The sequence below is a fragment of the Ruditapes philippinarum genome, unplaced genomic scaffold, assembly GCF_026571515.1.
Source record: "Ruditapes philippinarum isolate M1 unplaced genomic scaffold, ASM2657151v2 ctg1913_1_1_1_1, whole genome shotgun sequence".
Lineage (NCBI taxonomy): Eukaryota > Metazoa > Mollusca > Bivalvia > Venerida > Veneridae > Ruditapes > Ruditapes philippinarum.
This window is the reverse complement of record NW_026860906.1, coordinates 1-20,328: the sequence shown is the minus strand read 5'-3', so window position 1 is coordinate 20,328 and position 20,328 is coordinate 1. Positions and strand designations below refer to the sequence as shown.

The following is a 20,328-nucleotide window of genomic DNA, read 5'->3' as shown; positions in this document are numbered from 1 at the left end:
TTTTTTCCGCGGGGCGCACACACGAACATACTTAAGTATGAAAGAAATGTAAGAAATGTAATGTATGAAAGAAGAAATGTAAGTATGCGAAAACACATAAATACGACAAAGTAACTATTTCGTCCTCCTTTCGTTTTACGTTCATTTACGTTAAAAAATTCGTGTTTTTGCCTGGCGCCCCGCGGAGCTAAAATACGGCATTGCATAAAACAGCAGTATAATAAAATGATAACGCTGGTCGGTTTTTAATATAATGTTAATAATTAAGTGTTTACATAATGACCTTGTTATTGGCTTCGGCCTCAGTGAACAAAACATAACGAATGTGAAATTCCGTTGTTGTGAGGTATTGCAAATGAGCTTCATGTTTTAAAAATGTCTCGAAAACCCTCCTTTGCAGCAATTCGAAATCGCGACTTTTTTACAATGAAACCCCCCCAAAAAACAACAACAACAAAACAGATTCATAATGGCCGAGATGAGGAGCCAATCAAAATTCGCAAATCTCATAATAGCCGAGTTTTCTCATCAAGGCCGTACTTTTTGCATAATGGTCATAATGCCGTGCTGAACATCATATTAGCCTTACATTTGAAGTGAAAACGTGCTTAATATTGAAAAGATAATTAATAATACTTCTTATAATATTGCACGTGTGTGGCGGACACACGCTTATCATATCTCAATATATTATAGATTTATTAGGTCACCACGTGAAATAATATTTGTAGGCGTTATAACATTTAACTATCTAAAAATACGCGGTAACATTTATTCAGCCATGTATTTTTGTTGTTGTATTTGGCACTTGTATAATACTGTTTAAACAAAATATAATTTTTGGTATGTTCTCGTCTGTTTTGTAAATGAGTATACAAAATGGTTCAACTGAAGTAACTGAGCCCAGACCGCTCAGTTAATTACGAGTCAAGTTCAAGAAGGTCATTCAACTCAACTTACAATTTACTATATAATACAGACAAGACAACACCATCAAATCGCCTTTTAGTGTAAAATCTGTTTTATAGTCCGTCACTTAATTATGCAACAAATATTTGTATCCTTCCCAACATAATAAAATCTGACATTTTTTATGAATAAACTTAAAACAAAACAATGGCCATTCATTATTTACGCGACCAAAACGTCAAGAAGTTCATATACTTTGAATTTGTCATTAAATTTGACCAACACATTCATGAACGTTTTATTAAAAGGACAAGAGACAAGACAAAGTTTTTATAAGAAAACACTGTACTATTTTATGCTATGGCGATGGATTCTTGCTCTTATAAACACACTGCCAAACATGTGCTAATGGCATTTGGATTATTTGCACTCGGGATCATGCTGGGACATTTTACAAGCAGGACCAACGTTGATACAATCAAAGAAACAGCTTCTCTATCTAGACAAAGGCGAAGCACTCACGCTCCCTGCAAGTTTACTACAGTACAAACACAGGCTGGGAGAAATTTCGACGCGCGCTATTCAAAGAACGTTCTTTCTAAAAAGCACGCGTGTGTAAACTCCCGCAAGGAATGTTTGGGATTTGGTCTTCCTAGAAATTATAATGCTTATCATCTTGACATGAAGTCAATATTAATTGACGGGAAAGTTGATGACGATGCATGGACAGAGGTATATAATTGTTATGTTAATACTTTAAATTAATTTTTGTAAGCAACCTTTTTTATCATTTGTTGAAACTGCAAATAGAATTAAAACTTTATGATTAATTATGTTGGCGCGAAATAATACATACAATGTACAATAATACAATAAAAATAGAAGTTAAGCACTTTCCAGAAATTCAATGGCATTGGTTTTTATGCGGGTTGTGGTGTATAAACAGAGAAATAAATTTTTAATTACTTTTCATAACTGACTGCTTTTGACACACTTTGCGCAAGTCTTTAATGAAATACCAAAATATACGGATTTTGTTACAATTATGAAAAACATTGCATATTCTGACGCAATAAATTTTTAAATGATTTAAATTAATTACTAAAAAATGAAAGAAAATTTCAATTTTCACGTAGCTGCGAAGTACTACCGACCAAATAATTTACTGGACATTTTATTTCTAGGTACCTTGGAGCGAGTTGTTTGTCGATATTCGCAGTGAAGTATACCCAAAACCTATCTATGATACTAAATTCAAATTGAGATGGGATGACAATAATCTGTATTTTGCCGCTGTCCTACAGGACAATCATTTATGGGCAACTAAAACATCAAACGACTCCGAGCTATGGAGCGAAAATAGCTTCAGTTTACTTATAGCTGCAGATGACAGTCTTTTCAACTACAAGCAAATAGATGTTAATGTTTTAGGCACAGTAACGGACTTATTGATGAAGAAATCATATTACGATGCTCCAGGGCAATTAGTGCACAACCTGAAGTGGGATTCTAATGCTACAGTTGGCGTGTACACACCAGGAACAATTAACACACCTGGTGACAGGGATCAATACTGGTCTGTTGAAATTTCAGTCCCGTTCGAAACTTTGGCTATTATGACGAATCGTGTGGAACAAGCTCCAAATAACAACGAAGTTTGGTTCTTGCAGTTGGCAAGAACACAGCATGTACTTCGTTTGACTAAGGACGGACAATATGAGATAGTACCAAATATCTCAGGCAAATGGTGGGCGTGGCAACCAAGTGGTGCAATTAATCTACACTTACAAGACCGTTGGGGTTTAGTGCAATTTAAGAGAACCAATACAGATAGAAAATTCGAGTTCCAAAATTGGCACATCTATAAAGCTTTGTTCGATGTCCTTGAGGCTATGAAGGTATTCAAAGCAAAAAATGGCGTGTACGCAAGTACTCTGGAGGAACTAGACATTCCACCGTATCTGCTTTCTCACACATGCGTAGATGTACCGGAAATAAGTATGAGAGAGAATAGAAGTCAAGCTGATTTCGATATAAATGTTCGATCTATGGTATTTGATTTCCCTCCTGCGTACATACGATCCGATAAATTTGTTACGATGTGGTAATTTAGGAAGGAATTCCCTTTTAATATATTTAGAATATGTCTTAGACAAGTTACCTACAAACGCTAAAACGAGAAGACATAGCGTATATTAAATCCTTCATTTTGATTCAATGAAATCATTGACTTACAAATAATCTTAAGGCACTCTATCATGTACTTTATGCAAGCGGATAATAATGTTTTTACAATTGAATTTTTTACTATTTTTTGGAAAAAAAAACTGATATTTTTTTAAGGAAAACAATATTTCAATTTACTTAGTTTTTTTCAAAATAATTAATATACCTTTATCCCGTAGCCAGAATTTAAATGCATTTAGTTGTTCCTCGATACTGGAGAGATATTACATGTCATTCTGATTTAACAACTTTATTACCCGCTCTATTTCTATAATGAACTTGTCAAAATTTGAATTTGCAAGAGTCAGTTCGAAGTCTAAAGGATTTTAATATCAATATACCAGAAAATTAAGTTGCCAGCAGAAAGAGCTTCGGAAGCGAAGACTAACTATATATTGGTAGAAAAGAATAATAATTTATGGTCTCAGGAAGGTTAGAATGAAGCATAAAACCTTATCAAAAGGTATTTCGTGTTAGTTCAGGACGTAGTTTTTTTTCACACTAACCTATCGTATTTGGTATTCATAGGCACTCAGAATTCGCATTATACAAATCCGTCATTTAAACAAAATGAAGTAGAGATCTGGTTAATGTTGCAACAGTATAAGGTAGGTAGTTAATTTTCTTAACAAAATAATGCAAATGATCAGCTTTCCACATTCAAGGCACATTAATCCTCATAAATGAATAAATTGGTGTCCTTATGCAAATAGAGCAAACATGTGTTTAACGATGTTGCAATTAGGACTTAAGAGCATGTGAAATGCTTATCACCTGAACAAAAAAGCGTTGAATGTGAAATAGTTTTTGATGAAGTTAACCCACTGTAAACAAAGTGGTTTTTTCGCTTCTACAAAATACTGAAACACTTTAAACTTAAAAAAATAAATAAAATAAAATAAAATAAATAAAAAAATTAAAAAAAAAACGCAAAGGGAGCATAAGATGGCTTAGATGTATTTTTGGAAAGAAACGATATCAGGACACCAACAATAAAATTCTTCTTAAAATATAAAAATGATAGCATTGTTAAGGCTAGATGGCTCTTTAATTTCTTGTCATAAAGTTTACTGCCACGATGAACTTTGATATAACTGATTAACTTAGAACGTTTTATTTGTAATGGAAAACAAAGTTTATGTTTCTATATATAATTTTACAATGATATGGAATATAATACTCATTCAAGTAACGAACAAGAGAATATATACTCGGAAAATATATTTCAAAATGTTCATTAAAAACAACTGATCTAGCTGGGTATCATTGAAATGAAATTTAGGAGAAATATTGTTTTAAAATGTGATTTATCAACGTGACTGAAACTTAATATTAGTAAAATAAAGTGTCTTTGTGAGGTCAGCATGATATTATTATTAGTATGTAACTGATTATTTGCCAAATGGCATGGCAACCGCACACTAGCTGACGATGTTGCCTGGCAAATTTGTCATCAATGTGTCAATTTACAATGTCATACAATTAAGAAGGAAGTCTCATAGAGGAAAATAATTTCAATTTATCACGAAATGAAGTACTACATGAAATATTATCTTCATCTTTTATTGAATTGGTCATTATTAAACAAAGTCCCTTCATCATTTTGCTCAGTTAAGGAGCAGACCAAGGCATGTCGTAATTCAGTTATTTTCTTAATTTAAAAATCAACAAAAAGTCGGAATAATGCTTTGCTGCAAATTGCTTCAAAATGAGGCAAAAACTTGGAAAGGCTGTGTCATTTTCACAATAATTGTATTCGTGGCATTTTCAATTGGCTTAACGACAGGTTACATGGTTATTAAGTTTAATACCATATTTGATGGCATTGAGTCTCCGAATAATGTTATTGAAGCAATGCGGACTTCATGCAGTGCAACATCTGTTGAAACTGATACCGGGAAAGTGTATCTAGAACGTTTCCTTGAACGGCAGGATAAGATGTTTTCTTGCATACATAGTTCAGAAGAGTGTTGGAATTATGGACTTCCAAGAACATATCTTGTAAATCATCTGAATGATAAAAAAATCGAAATAGATGGGAAACTAGACGACGAAGCTTGGAATGAAGTATGTAACTGTACTTAATTATCTAGTATAATTCTATTCTTACAAATTTAATTCAAAATACTGAGTTCTATACAAAATAGGTTAAATAACAATACAATTAACTACTTTATTTTGCAAAGCAATAAGGGGCTTTTATGTTAAGAATTTAAATATTATGCACTTTCACATAATTCACATTTATCGCCCCCTGTGGCTAAGGGTTTCAATTGTTGAGGCATAACAAAAGCCACCGTTTAACCGCACGTGATCGTAAGAGGCGCCTAAATGGATACTATGCATGTCTTAGCTCCAGCTGATGAGGTGGTTCAGACCTCTTTTGTTGCTTTGAAGTTTGTAACACCCGTTGTTAGACAAACTCATCTTTCCTGTTTCACCGCCATATGCTTCGTGAAACCAATTAAACAAAAAAGGTTTATTATCTCTGCTTAATTAAGTAAAACAAGGCGACACTTCTTCATAAAACTCACGACTCATTCATTTAATAAGTAAACTGCTACTATTTCTGTGTATCTTTGTACTCTATAACGGATAAATAACTGATAATGCTGCTGTAAAACGTTTGATGTTAACATATTCATTTCTCATTTGGAAAGGATCGATTTATTTTACACTGAATACAAGCTTTAGCTGCTTAAAAGTCTGTCAAACAATTTTATGTTTCAAGAACACAAAATATTTGTAAAGCAATAGGTTCATAACAATTTAGTTAAAGAAATTTAAATGACATATCATTTGCACAGGTCCCATGGAGTGAACCATTTGCAGACATAAGAAGTACCATATACGGAAAACCAATCTATGATACAAAGTTTAAAATGAGATGGGACAACGATAATTTATATATTGGTGTATACCTGCAAGAAAATAATCTGTGGGCAACAAATGACGTACACGATTCAGCAATATACAGTGAAAACAGTTTAGAAATTCTTCTTGGTATTGATGGGTTTTCTTTTAACTATAAGCAAATCGATATCAATGTTTTAGGAACAATACTAGACCTTCTTATGTTTAAATCGCCATATGAGACTAGCTTTGAGAGTGCGTCGGACCTGTCATGGAATTCAACGTCCAATTATTCTGTACATTTCGAAGGAACACTAAACACGCCTGGTGATATTGATAAATTCTGGTCAGTTGAAATGGCCTTACCCTTTCAGAGACTCTCGGAAGGTTCACAACGCGTGCATGATGCACCAATAGAAGATGAAGTATGGCCTACTATGCTAGGGAGGTCCCAACCAAATATAACTGTGAGAAATGGAAAATATGAAAAAGGGCCATCGTTTTACTGGAAGTGGTGGTCTTGGCAGCCATGCGATGCCTTCAACATGCATTTACAACATCGTTGGGGACTCATTCAGTTTAAACACAACATCCATGACAATGAATTTAAGTTTCCACAGTGGCATATTTATAAGGCTCTGTTTGAAGTGCATGATGCTTTAGAGAAATACAAGGCAGTTTCGGAATTTTATACGTATACGATAGAAGCGCTTGACGTCCCGCCATATCTACTCTCACGCGCATGCGTGGATATTCCGGATATTTTGATTCGAGGTTCAGATTTTAACATTACAGTTAATTCAATGCTTATATCTGGTATGAGTGCGCATATCCGTTCAGACAGATACGTGACATTTCATTAAATTAAAAGTAAACTCATTTCAAGTTTTAAATGATACAGTGGAGTTGAGAAAACCTGATGGCTTTCTGACCGAGGGTAAATTTACTTTCGGTATTTAGAGAGTTCCGATATTCTCATGGTCCGCTTTTCTTAACTTTCACTATACTTTGATAAAAGCTATTTCTTCGGTATATTTGCTTAAACCTTCAAACTTGCACCTATCTTATATATATCGCCTAGATGTATTTATGTTTCTAATGTTTACTGTTTCAAACTAGAAATAAACAAGAACAAGAAGATTGAAAAAAATGTTTAAAATTTAAAATGATTAAAATCTAGGAGTAAACTTTTAAATATTGATGATTTCGTCACTGGACCAAAGTTTCTGATTTCAGCTACAGGACATTCATTGGTGTTTTTCTATTGACTTATTCATACAATCCTGGAGAATCTATTGATGCTTTGATTCATTTCAATATCAATACACGTTTCATCCATGTTTATGTTTGTCGTTCTACTTAATGTAAACCATATATATTTAGCTCTGAGCTCTCGTTGTATTTGCAAAAATGTGTATTTGTATTCAGGTTAAAACACACATATACATGTTCGCAGTAAGGAAGGCTATGAGGTAAAATGAAAAAGAACTTTGTAATACGACATCATAAGAATCTTACTCGTGCTGTCGGTACAGACCAGAATATCAAGCACGAAGATAACTGTTTACGTTGGTAACGAGGTTCTGCTGAGTTTCCTCTAAACAGTTACCCGAGAGCTAGATATTCTGGTATGTAACGGCAGCAGATGTTTGATTCTTTTCTCTTACATATTACAAATTATTGATTTTACAAAAAAGAAATTACGAAACTAATTCACATCTTCATTCATAACGGCACAATATGTTAATCCTAAGAAACGCAATTCATTCATAAAAGGCGCATTGGAATGACGTTATCTAAAACAGTCGACATGTCTTACATGGGGATTGTAAGACAGGTTTTCTAGCATCAGTGTAAACGGTAGATAATCATATCTGATATGCAAGAAATAATGCTCTAACTATATAGGGTGTAACTGAAATTGCCTGATTTAGAGATAGTATGGTATGAACTAATTAAATAGTGTTTACCTCGAAAGTAGTTATTGTTTTATTAAGATCACTGTAACTCGACAGATGATACCTTATAATGTAATGATTGTAACAACTATCGTGGGATGTACTACCAGCATAATGGCATTTAAAATAAATATACCTGTCAATCTTCGTGTAAAATGTAATGAAACGTATGTCGATAAAATAATATATAAAAAGAATGACTAAAGACTAAAAATTAAATTTAAATCTTATTATTTTTAGTATCTCGATGTAAAATTTCAGCCCCAACAGTTATTTTTACACCATTATCCTTTGTTTATCTCGACTAATAGTTTTCTTCCTCTGTTCCCTTCAGACGTGTGAAAGACACAAACTAGACGATAATTGCTCAATAGCGCGTGTCATAATGATGATTATGTTTGTAACAAGTTGAGCTGTTTTTTTTTATACAAGTTAATCTATTTAGCGTGTTGATTGACTTATGTCTAAAATGAGTGAATTTTATGTTCTTTATAAATATTCGAACGCTGTATCAATTCATTATGACTTTAAATGTAAATGAAATAGTGAAAGTATAGAAACGTTGCCATCGTTGCAATATTGTTTCACAACATCACCACCAAATCAATCAGCGGTCGAACAATCTCGAGAAAGACCCGAGAGGATATCCGGATCAACCACCCTGAAAACAATGTTTTCACTATATTGATGTATTACTGAGTAAACCTTACTATGTGTTTTTATCACAGACACCCGTATTCCCGCTGGTAAACATCCGCTAATGTTACTTTGTTAAAAATGACTAGGCCTATGAGATCAAGACATGGGGATATCATAGTTTAATTTACATAAGGTATGCACATGTCTCAAACCCTAATATGTTTATCTCGACATTTCGTTATCTCGATATTTTTCGACGGTCCCGATGACTTCGAGATAACGAGAGTCGACTGTACTGGTATATCCATCTTTTGTTTTACTTTTAGTATTTCATGACAGGTTTTGCGAACTCCTGGTCAATTTCTTTGTTGGAGAGGACATATATGAATATTACCTTGTTGAAATGTTTGAAATTACTAAATTTCCATCTATTTCTATCACTTTTGTGGATAATTTAAGCCTAAAAATGTGTTTATACAGAACATTGAAGAAGTACGTGAATCTCATATTCGGTTATCAATTTACATTTTGAACATTATCGTGAATACTCTGGAATATTTTCTTTCCTTCCATTTTCTAGCCTTATTGGAGCAAGCCACATCGAAATTCGCCAAGGCAAGATCTATAACTTTTTGATAAAAACACAAAACATCTTAACATTTCTTCAGTTTCATAACTTGTTTCATACAGTCTATAGGTTCTCAACTTGTTTCTATCACGCACCGAATGACCAACTTCACTGTTAATATTTGTACGCCAATATGCTATAATTGTCATCTCAATATTTTTCACCAAGGTTTTTAAGAGAGTTAAAATTGTATGTTTCTAATAATTCTAAAATGTTCAAAATTCAAATGTGTCTTTGAACACCAATTACATTTCTACACCAAATACTGCCTTAAAATTTATTCACAAAAATCTTAATAGTTAACTTTTTTTGACATTTATTGAATTCAGTCTATACCATTGGTAAGCATTTGACTTCCACTGTTTTACATGAGGAGGCTGTCAGACCCGTTGATTTTAAAGTCGAGTGTTGAGTGTGTTAATACATTTCATAAATATTCATAATTTCAATTTTTGAGATAGGCAATTAACATCCAGCTTAACATTTAATATTCCTCAGTTTTTAATAGAATTACAAAACGAATGTTTGAGCTAGATAAAGCTCAGCATGTACATCCGGTATTAGTAAGCATTCAATATTATTGCAATGCGAAGTTTCACCTACAACAATCACTGCGGTATATCGTACCCCGGATATTGCTCCATATTATGAGGACTTTCATCCCATTTCGCGACTTTGAACGGGGATCTAAGGTAAGTTCAGCGACGATATTTTCCAAACTAATGGCTATTTCATTTATCTAAACGGGTTTTATATATCTAGAGGTATATTTGTAGCTCTAAAAGACATAAAAGTATAACAGGTATTTGTAAAATTGATTAAACTACCCCTAAACGATCCGCTGTTCACTAGAAAATACTGACCGCGATACTGTAGAATCGTTAGAAATTATTATGTTACCAATATAAAAAAGAATGAATCGAGCAATTTTTTTATTCACAATCCAAGTATGCTTTGTCCAAATTTCAGGCAAAAAGTGTGAAAGGACAAAAAGATACAGGCCAAAAAAGATACAAGAAAGTGTACCGAGTATTGATTTTAAGTGTACAGAGTATTGCAAAATAGCCCAACTTAAGTGTACAGTGTATTGCAAAACAGAATGAGCACATTAGTATTGAAAATCGATATTTTTGTCTATTTTTACGTCTGTTTATCGATCCCATTTTATTTTGATGATAATATATTGTTTATATGATATTTATTCAAATATTTCAGATTTAACAATGCATTTTCAGTGTTATTACTGTTCTTTTTCTACGGGCAAATACAGAGATTATATTTCCCATTTGATTGAAAATCACACTATGGATGAAATAAAGTGTGTACAGGGTCGGAAGCAGGGTCGGGAGCAGGGTAGAACCATCAAAATTGACGATAAAAATCTTTAAATACATGCTCAAGAAACTGTGATCAAGGAGACCCATCTCTGAAAAGAAGTAGAATAAAAAACATATTTAGATGACATTAATAATAGGTTTTTACAGGGCAAGTTTGCCTTAAGAAACATATCGACACACTTAGTAAAATATTGGCCCGCGGGCTTATGCCGTCCAAGCATGTCGGTATCGTCTTAACATTTTACTGCGAAAGCATATTGCAAAGCAAAAAATGGCTGTTTTCATTGAATTAAGACTCCTGTTACAAGTTCAAACTGCTATGAAACTATAAAAATATTCCAATACTGATCAAACTGGGCACAGATGTTGGCTGGACCATAGCCTGTGGAACAGCATGCCAGTTACCATGGCAACGGGGGGACGTCTCAAAATTGCCAAAATCTCTATTTTGCGTTGTTTTTTTTTTCCATAAAAAAACTGATTTCAAGGTGCAGCAACTTCTCAATTGATTGAGATAAAGTATAAGGCTTTTCGGCGTTGATAACATGGTACCTTTAAATCGACCTGAGGCCATTTTAGCCCCCCACAAGTCCCAAATTCTCTCTCTACTGCCCCACTTCAAACCCTCAAACAGAAGGGGACACATCCCCCTTTGGCAAATTCTTGATGTACCTCTTTAAAGGGGGGGGGGCAGGGGGCGCCGAAAAAGTGATCACTCTTTTGAACAACATTTTTCAAACGAAAAAACCAGTGTTTTGGGCCTAAATAGCGCATGTTTTACACTATTTGAGGCCTCAAAAGGAGTGGGGGTAAAGCCTTCAAAACACGCCTTTATGACATGAAAGGTTATAAGGAACAAAACCTTTTTATTGCATCTGCTGCCCTTTATCATAATCTTATTAAAATCCATTATTCGGGTTTTTTAAGCCGTACCCGCTCGGCAGCCATACGGTAACTGATTGCTAATGACGTAACAAATTTCACGTGCAGACGGTCTGCCGTTGCTAGAGTGCAGGTGCAAAATGACAGAAAGTTACCTTTATATGGATTTTTGGCATAGTAGGAAGTCGGTTGATATTAGATATTAGCACATGTCACGGTTCAGAACTGTTCACTATTTCGGGGTGATAATGTGTAAGCGGCCGGATAGCTCAGTCGATAGAGCTGCGATACGGTATTCCAAGGGTCCGGGGAATTAGTGAACAGTTCTGAACCGTGACAAACGCTTGCTCAATACCGTCTACTATTGACAATCTTGAGGCAGCATTAATGCACCTTGGATGCATTTTTTACTACTTAAAGTAAGATATGCAATAATCATTAACAAATTCTGGACAGATTGATCCTTCGATAGCAACGAGAACTTTGTAAACACAGAAAATTGCTGAGTTTGTTCGACTGAGGTTTTTCATGAGCAGGAATGAAAATCTGGATTATTCGCAGACCAGTAAAGTACCCCGAACTCTGCCTATTCTGGACATATACTCGTGACACCGGCGGGTATATCCAACGCAATACTCGGTACACTGACATGTGTATTTATTCTCAAAATGCACTGTCATCTGAGGTTCTATTGTTGATTGAACATTTACAACATAAATATTATCATCATTATCACATTTCACTCGATTCAATTGTTTCTTTTAAGGAGGTATATGCACAAAAACATCAAATTTGACTGATCCGAGCTCATTTATCACGTGAGCAAAGAGACGAATTTTACCTCCTAATTACCTTTCAAAGCTATTTTTCAATATGTTTGGGTTTTCAGTAACTAGGAAAAATATCGAAGTATTTGTTTTTCTAAAAAATTTATATCAAACCAATTCAAAATTACTAAATATCGTCACTGAACTTACCTTCTTTCCTCGTTAAAAGTCGCGAAATGGAATGAAAGTCCTCATTATATCGAGCAATATCCGGGGTACGGTATACCGCAGTGACAATTAGTTATATATATCCAGTTTTAATATTGAAAGCTAAACAACATCAACTCAACATCAAAGGTATCCAAAAAAGGCTGTCAACATTGCTAGACATTTAATATTTCCCATGTTGAGCATAAAAATTGACATTCAGCTCAACATTCAACATTTGATATACTAATCTAGACAAACAACATCAAAGTAATTTCTAGCGTAACACCTATAAGTGTGCACACATTAAATATCACCATATTCACTCCATTCTATAATCCTTTACAAATAACTGCATATTTGTAGTTCATTTATATCATGCAAGTAGGAATAGTTTATTTATCCACTTAAGAAGAACACTCCTGCCAAATACTGCTACGAGGATACATGTTTAGTATAAGGGGATGCCAGTCCCGTATAGCAAAAGAATTATCGAACGTTTTGATGTTGATATGTATTAGCCAAAAACACGGTAGCATATCTGCGGGCGCAGAAACATAAATATAAAACATTATATCTCGGATTACGTCTTTTGTTTTCTTTAATAGTTTTTTTAAGTTTGAAGGATGTGGGAACATTTTTTCTTAACTTATCAAAACGAAACACTTTTCGTATTCCATGACATATTTACCTTCATCTTTGGCGCCAAAAACAAAATAGGCCTTTTTCAAGTTGAAAGCTATAATTGTTCATTAGTTATTGATTCATGGGTCGCCATTATATAGAAACTCAACTATCCTCCCCAAAAACGAAAGAGGTATTTATGTAAATAAGAGTAATGATCCTAGGCAACAAAACTAAAATAAAATAAAAATTTAAAAAAAATAAATGGGGATGACCATTCTATACATTAATTTGACAACACGACAGGTAACACAGTATGAATTATAGTCTCATTTAAAACCTGGCAGATATTTCAAGAAAAAAATTGAACTTGTCAAATAATAAAGAAGAATTGCAGATTCAAAACATAGCTTTATATTCTTTTATTCAAATACAACAATTGCAATAAGGATTTCCAAGATTTTAATACATTTCTGTAATAGGAAAATACTCGTACATGCTTTATATTTAATTTCAAGTTTGTTCTTGTTTTCAACTCAAACCAAGTTTTTACAAAATAAGTGGTACCCTTTAAGACCTATTGGTGCCATCGAAATTGAACACAAACCTTTTATTTTTTTAAAATAATCCGTCACTATTGTCACTATTTATGTAATAAATTGTTTCTACACGCTTTTTTATTTCAACTTAGCTGTTTTAAACTCAAACCCGTACATTCGAGACTTCGTGGTGCCATCATGGTTGATAAGAAATTTGTCCGAAAGTTTGACAAATCTTCTGAATCTTTGAAATTCTCTTTCTGTTTTTATATAACAACCATCTATCCTTATTGTTACAGATTGTGGTAGTCTGTTTATAACTTTAAGCAGATCATATAACACTGAACAAGACATTGTAAAACCATCTAAAAACACTAGTTTTAAATTGCGCATTTCAGGTGACAGTGTTATTGATCTTTTATCAAGATTTATTCCTGCCAACCAGACATCTTTCACATAAAGTAACAAGGGCAATTTGAGTAACATTGTATCAATGTGACTTGAAGATTTCAAAGAGAAACACCTAAATACTTGTAGTTTATTTGCTGCTGGGAGTTTGCTGAGATAAGATGACACAACGCCAGGTTCATATAAGTTACCTACAGTACATTTCTCTAACAACGATACATTCATTTTAAACTGTGACACGGGGATACTGTCCAATCCTAAACCTTTCAGATGTAAATGTTGTGACAGGTCAATGTTAAAGCCCCTGCATGAAGTATTCTCGTGATCACTACAGTACAGCTGACTTAATTCAATATGTGTCATTGATTTTTTACTAGTGAGGAAATTTAACAATGTCTCCATTACCTCGTGGGTCATAGTAAAACAGTATAGATTTAAACACTCCAGGTGCGGTAATTTTACCAGTCGTCTATATAGCTCCCCAGATAGAGGGCAAAGATTGTGTTTAAATGTATCATATTTCCATTTACTAGATAATACAGATATACATTTTAAAGGGTGCAAAATCAAGCTTATCATTTCCTCTTCTAGAATGTCTCCCCTATACCATAATTTCTCTACATTTTGAAGATAAGAGAGTTCGAACAAACTGCAAATTTCTTGTACACTGCAAATACCTTTGTTGTGAATCATAACTGATTTTATTTTTCCTTTATTTTGTTGACACAGATGTTGCAACTGAATGAAGTAGTTTACTTGTAGACATTTTCCATCAATAAAGAAATCTTGTAGACACAATTTGAGGTCTTCGTTTCCTTGACATTCTTTAGCACATGAAATATACATGTCTTGTATGTCTTGTAATGGATCAGAATACACGTAATGATATTCTGTCATAGTTCTGTAAATGTTTGTTTTCTCATCATCATTTATCACAGACATCAACTCGCTTGATATTGCAGACATTAATTTAGGGTTCATATTACTGATAAAGACAAATACTTTCGACATGTCTAGAATATTTTGTAAACAATGGCATTCTTTCAAGATCATTTCCTGACCTTCACTTGTGTTTTGAAAACATACATAAATAGCTAAAAAATATTCTTGTACCGTTTTATGTGCAAATGAGATTCTAAAATTCTCATTAACCAACGTTTTTACTTTATTTACTGATAAAATTCCCGATAAACTGCTTAATTTCAAATCTTCTTGGTTCAGATATTTTTCAGCAACATCATTATCAAAAACCAGAGAGTTCTCCTTTTTGTTACTTAATAATGTGTGAAAAGCTAGTTTTCCTAAACTCACCAGAAACATGTAGTAGCCAGAGCAATGTTTATAGTTTTTGAAGCAATCAGGGACGTTACTTGAAAACGTTAAACAGGAAGAATGAAACTGGCCATGTATTTTTTCTGTTCTAGAAAGAAGAAGCTGAATGATGCCTGTATACAGCCCAACTGTGGAATTTCCAATTGGAACGTTTCCGAGCCATAAACATATAAGATAGAGTAAAAGAAGAGGAGTAGATTCCATCTCTTTAAGGTCATTGTCTCTGATATGCTCTTCAAATCTGCTTACCTTATTTCTAAGTTTATCCTCTTTAATGTTGCCTATCAACATTTTTATAGCGTTTATCTTAAACTGCCTCGAATAGTATTTGTTGAATTCAACTAACTCTATTGTTTTATCTATTTGACTTGTCTTCAAGTTGGAGACTCCAAGCTTCCATGGCCTGGTTGTTGTTAAGATTACACATTTTTCTCGTGCATATCGATGAGGAATGCTTTTCGGTATTCTTGTACAATCATTGTCAGGATGAGTCCATTCATCTAGTCCATCCAATATAACAAGGCATTTTTCATCACGTAAAAGGTCCTTTAAAAGACCTTTTGGCATTTTGTTTGAACAAGGAAGATTTTGTATGACTTGTTGTTCGATCATGTCATCGACATCACAAACCTCAGTTGAATCTCTCAAGAACACCAGAAATAAAAAGCTAAAGTCAGATAAAGCATTTACTACTTCTTCTTCAAAATAAACATAGTTTTCATTATTTTGATGGGCTTGGCACCACGCTATGGTAAGGTATTTAGAAAATGCCGTTTTTCCAAATCCAGCTACTGCTGATAAATATATTTCCCGGGGAACATTGACATCGGATATAAACAGGTCATGTAACGACGCGACTCTAGTTGTTTCTTTCCTGCCGCCTGGGAGATGTGTGTGTACGTCAATTTCTGGCAAAATGTAGAACCCAGCTACAGGAGTATCGCAATCATCTGTGAGTGGTGAAAGAGGAACTGTACTGTGATTTGTGTTGTACCATCTAATTAGTTCATCTTTAAGTTCTTTAAAAAAGACATTTCACATATTTTTTATATATATCTGTAATTATGGGATTTTCAAAAAACAGACAAAAATACATTATTATATGATTTTTTTAAACCATAAAAATGAAAACAGAATAAAATAATGGAAATAGAAATTAAAGATCTTGCAAATATAAAGTAAAATCTTACTAAGATAGAAAAAGATAAGAATATGCAGGAAACAATTAAAAGTTATTGTGGAAAAAAGGTGATCCTCGGAAGCACAGAAAACAAAATAATATAACAATTGCAGACTCAGTTTTTTTTAAAGTCATGAAAACGTGAATCTACTCTCACGCCCCCAGCATCGGCCTAAGCATAAACGTGCTTGAATCTATGATCCCTAAGGGGCAGAAAAATACAACAACACTGAAGTAAAGCAGCCATATTCGTCGACTATGTTTTAACTTAAGAAACAGAAGAACACATCTTTAAAATAATCACTTAAGATAAACTTTCCTTAAGGTTAAAAATAGCCGACAAGTATGGCTTCTTATATTTTCTGGTCTTTCGGGATCATTGATTCTATCACTTTTAGCATTGAAAATTGAGTACCGCTCAAGCCGGTGTTAGGGGGCGTGACGGATGCTCCGCTTTTTCAATAGCCCTCATGTACCGACTCAATCAAACCGAGTCTGCAATTATCATGTAGCTATACAGTTTTTATGCATCCGAGGAATCACACTTTCTCCAGCCTTTTAACTTAAACTATGATAAAAGAATTTCATTACCTGAAACTCTGAATGATGATCCTCTGGATCGCTTCGGTACTACCTGCGAAAATTTAAGACATAATAATAATAAAAAAATTATTAACTTATTTTATGCAAAATAGAAAAATTAAATGAATATAAATGGAATAGCTGACACACGAGTATCATTGAGAAAATATTAATTCAGTGATAATTTGGATTAATAATCAATATTAGTTATTATGGCTCACCAAAAGAAATTTCATGATAGACATAAACACACAAATATCAGAAAGACATATGACCACATTGAATAAAATAAATATAATTAATAGCAAAAATTTATCTCATTTCAAAAGGGATTTGCCACTCTATTTGTAAAGCAGACGAAGACAAACAAAATCCATTTTTCTACGACTATACATAACTTCTGTTTGCAATGAATATTATTATGGTGAGCGCAAAAACTGTTTAAGTAAAGTTGAAATATGTGGGTATCGAGTGTTCACGAAATATTTTATTTGCTGTAGTGATGAACGAGTTTATCTTCAAACTGTGACAGACGTGTGACTTTTAATGTATTTCTGACGTTTCTTGACTATTTGCCGTTCGTGTTTGGTTATATCATCACATCACTGTTATTAATTTATCATTAATAAATCATTACTTAAATGTAGAATAATGTACTATAATATTTCTGAAATGACATTTCATTTTAGCTACATATACATTTCAACATGTACAACGATATTTTCCCGTTTTTAGTTAGAAATCAACTCAATGCTTCTAATAGACAATACACTTAATTGTGTTTAATTATTACTTGAGATAATGTGCATTAAAAATAAATCTAACACAATGGATATTTTCTTTAACTTCAGAACAAAGCGGTTTTAATGATTTATACAAAAACAAACCTTTAAGTGCGGCTTTGATTTTGAAGAACTGAACACATTTCTAACACGCCGAAAACCTCTTTGGAAAAGGGATTCCTTTAAAATAACGCCCTCGCTTTTATCAAACCTGGCATCATTGGTGCGACCTAAATGATTGCCTTGTGTGTCTGTTTCTGCCTTGCTGAAGGCAGTTAAAACGTCTTGTTTCACCCGTGCCCCAGCGATGCGAATATCAGACATGACTTCACATTTTTGCATGTCAATATCCTGTTTTACTTCAGACATAGTGTCAGTGGCTTGTCTAGCAATATGTTGAATTGCCTCTGTCTCTGCATTGCTTACTTTATTTAATCCATCATTGGTCTTTCCAGCAATGTATTCTTTTGATTGTTCCCGGACTGTGTTTATGTCGGATATACCATTGATAACTTTTAAAGACACATCTTGTTTGGCCTGTTCCCGGGCCATTTTTATGTCAGATAAACCATCAGTAGCACTCAAAACAATGTCTTGTTTTGCCTGTTCCCGGGCTCTGTTGAGCTCACACACACTACCAGTACCTTTTTCATAAATGTCTTGGTTTGCCTGTTCCCTAGCTCTGTTTATGTCAGACAAAACATCAGAACCCTTGAAGGAAATGTCTTGTTTTGCTAGTTCTCGAGCTGTGTTGATATCACAAACACCACCAGTAGCTTTCTCATAGATCTCCTGTGTTGCTTGTTCCTTAGCTGTATTTATGTCAGATATACCATCATTAGCTTTCTCCGAAATGTCTTGTTTTGCCTGTTTCCGAGTTGTGTTAGCTTTCTGTGAAATATCTTGTTTTGCCTGTTCAGTGGCTTTGTTTATGTCAGATACACCTGCAGTGGCATTATCGGAGATGTTTTGCTTTGCTTGTTCCCTTGCTCTGATAATGTCAAATATTGCATCATGTTTCTCTACATAAATATTTTGCTTTGTCGATGTCCCAGCGTTTTCAACATCAGTTAAAGCGGCACGTTTCAAGTCGTCAACATCTTGCTCTAGTTTATGTAGTACATCAAATGCTTTCTCGTCGAGTTTGCGCAAGGATTCGGCTGTTCTGTCATCAAGTTCCGCTAAAGCGTGCTTTCTTTTCGCAATCAGTGGCTTTATATCTTCCTGGCTTATGTGTATTGTGTTGTTTTTCAACTGCAATAGAAATTGTATATAATGCTAACTGTAATATATCAACTCTTTATTAACACCATATTGTGTTTGTTTAGTAAAGTTTTACAAATGAAACATACTAAATTTTAAGCTACAATGTTGGTAAGCGTGATTAATTAGAATTAAAGTACACTTTAACTATGATTTTAACATCAGAATCAATCATCTTAAGCATTAGTAGATTGATAGTTACTTAGTTTGGTGCCATTATATATCGCAGTATAAATGCTTAACACTAATAGTTGCAAACGCCGTAAAAATCAAAATTTTCTGTACATAAAAATTAATATCGCCCTGATATTTGATTGTAAAAACACTTCAGTTAAATTCCACACATTGTCAATGTTAAACAAGTGGCTAGTGGTATTATATTAATTGTTATGTAATGCTAGTATTATTCTAGTAATGTTCAATACATTACATTGGAACAATAGATCTCCTACTATAAACTGACATGTTGCTCTTCCTTTTTATGTAATTGAGGTCAGCTATTCATTAAGAATTGGCCCTATTCAACACATCCGCGTTCTTTCTTAATACATAAAAATGGATTTCGTTTAGAAAACGACAAAAACGGTAAAAAGCTACAAATCCGGCAGTAAGAAATCAAAATCACTAGAAAATAAAACTATCTACCTATCTAGCGCACAATAATAACACTAGAAATTGAAACAATTGTGCTTACGATGTGAGTTGTGAAGGCGAGATTCTGTCATTCTTCACTCAGTATATGATGATAAGAGAACACGAAGCAGACTTGCTGACTGATGAATTAAAAATCGGACATGCCTTTTTCTGGGCTATGTGATTTCCAAATCTGTATTAATCTTAATTCGTGTTAAATTTGTACTCTGAAATCAATTACATGTACTTGTATAATCCTAGAATTTTGCTTAAAACAGAACAGAAGTGAAAAATTCAACAAAAAAGGAGATAGCTACCCAGATGAACGCTGCAAATTTAAGTAAACATCTTTTCATATTTTAAGTTGCCTTTCGATTCTTTTCAAGTAATGCTCCAGACAATAATATAGATGGAGTACCATATCCCATACGTGCGCGTTGTAGTGCGAATGCCAACATGTACATGTATATACTTGAATCATTCACTTTTTGATTTTCCTTTTACAACCACGGAGACAATTTAAAAAGCATATTTCGTCTAAAGTATGAATCTAGGAAGAGGTGATGATAAAATCTAAAT

The 20,328-nt window shown here is 33.7% G+C and overlaps 3 protein-coding genes across 3 annotated transcripts; 2 read left to right on the top strand and 1 right to left on the bottom strand.

The window, feature by feature from the left end:
* Positions 1 to 1,269: 1,269 nt before the first annotated feature.
* LOC132713881 (uncharacterized) lies at positions 1,270 to 3,180 on the top strand. The gene is made up of 2 exons (XM_060696586.1): positions 1,270 to 1,641; positions 2,094 to 3,180. Exons 1-2 carry the CDS (start codon positions 1,270 to 1,272, stop codon positions 3,015 to 3,017), a joined length of 1,296 nt encoding a protein of 431 aa, XP_060552569.1. The 3' UTR covers positions 3,018 to 3,180.
* A 1,582-nt stretch (positions 3,181 to 4,762) lies between these two features.
* On the top strand, positions 4,763 to 7,883 carry LOC132713887 (uncharacterized). The gene is made up of 2 exons (XM_060696593.1): positions 4,763 to 5,202; positions 5,943 to 7,883. Exons 1-2 carry the CDS (start codon positions 4,819 to 4,821, stop codon positions 6,849 to 6,851), a joined length of 1,293 nt encoding a protein of 430 aa, XP_060552576.1. The 5' UTR covers positions 4,763 to 4,818; the 3' UTR covers positions 6,852 to 7,883.
* A 5,554-nt stretch (positions 7,884 to 13,437) lies between these two features.
* LOC132713880 (uncharacterized) lies at positions 13,438 to 19,131 on the bottom strand (the record flags this gene model as incomplete). The annotated part of the gene is made up of 3 exons (XM_060696585.1): positions 13,438 to 16,328; positions 17,081 to 17,123; positions 17,959 to 19,131. Coding segments are annotated over 3 exons (3,837 nt in total), but the record flags the coding sequence as incomplete, so codon positions are not given.
* Positions 19,132 to 20,328: the final 1,197 nt, after the last annotated feature.

Bases quoted from the DNA above. Each gene is read 5' to 3' on its own strand.
- LOC132713881 (XM_060696586.1), top strand. From the start codon at position 1,270: ATGGCGATGGATTCTTGCTCTTATAAACACACTGCCAAACATGTGCTA. The intron at 1,642-2,093 runs GTATATAATTGT...TTTTATTTCTAG, and splicing joins ATGACGATGCATGGACAGAG to GTACCTTGGAGCGAGTTGTT.
- LOC132713887 (XM_060696593.1), top strand. From the start codon at position 4,819: ATGCTTTGCTGCAAATTGCTTCAAAATGAGGCAAAAACTTGGAAAGGC. The intron at 5,203-5,942 runs GTATGTAACTGT...TCATTTGCACAG, and splicing joins ACGACGAAGCTTGGAATGAA to GTCCCATGGAGTGAACCATT.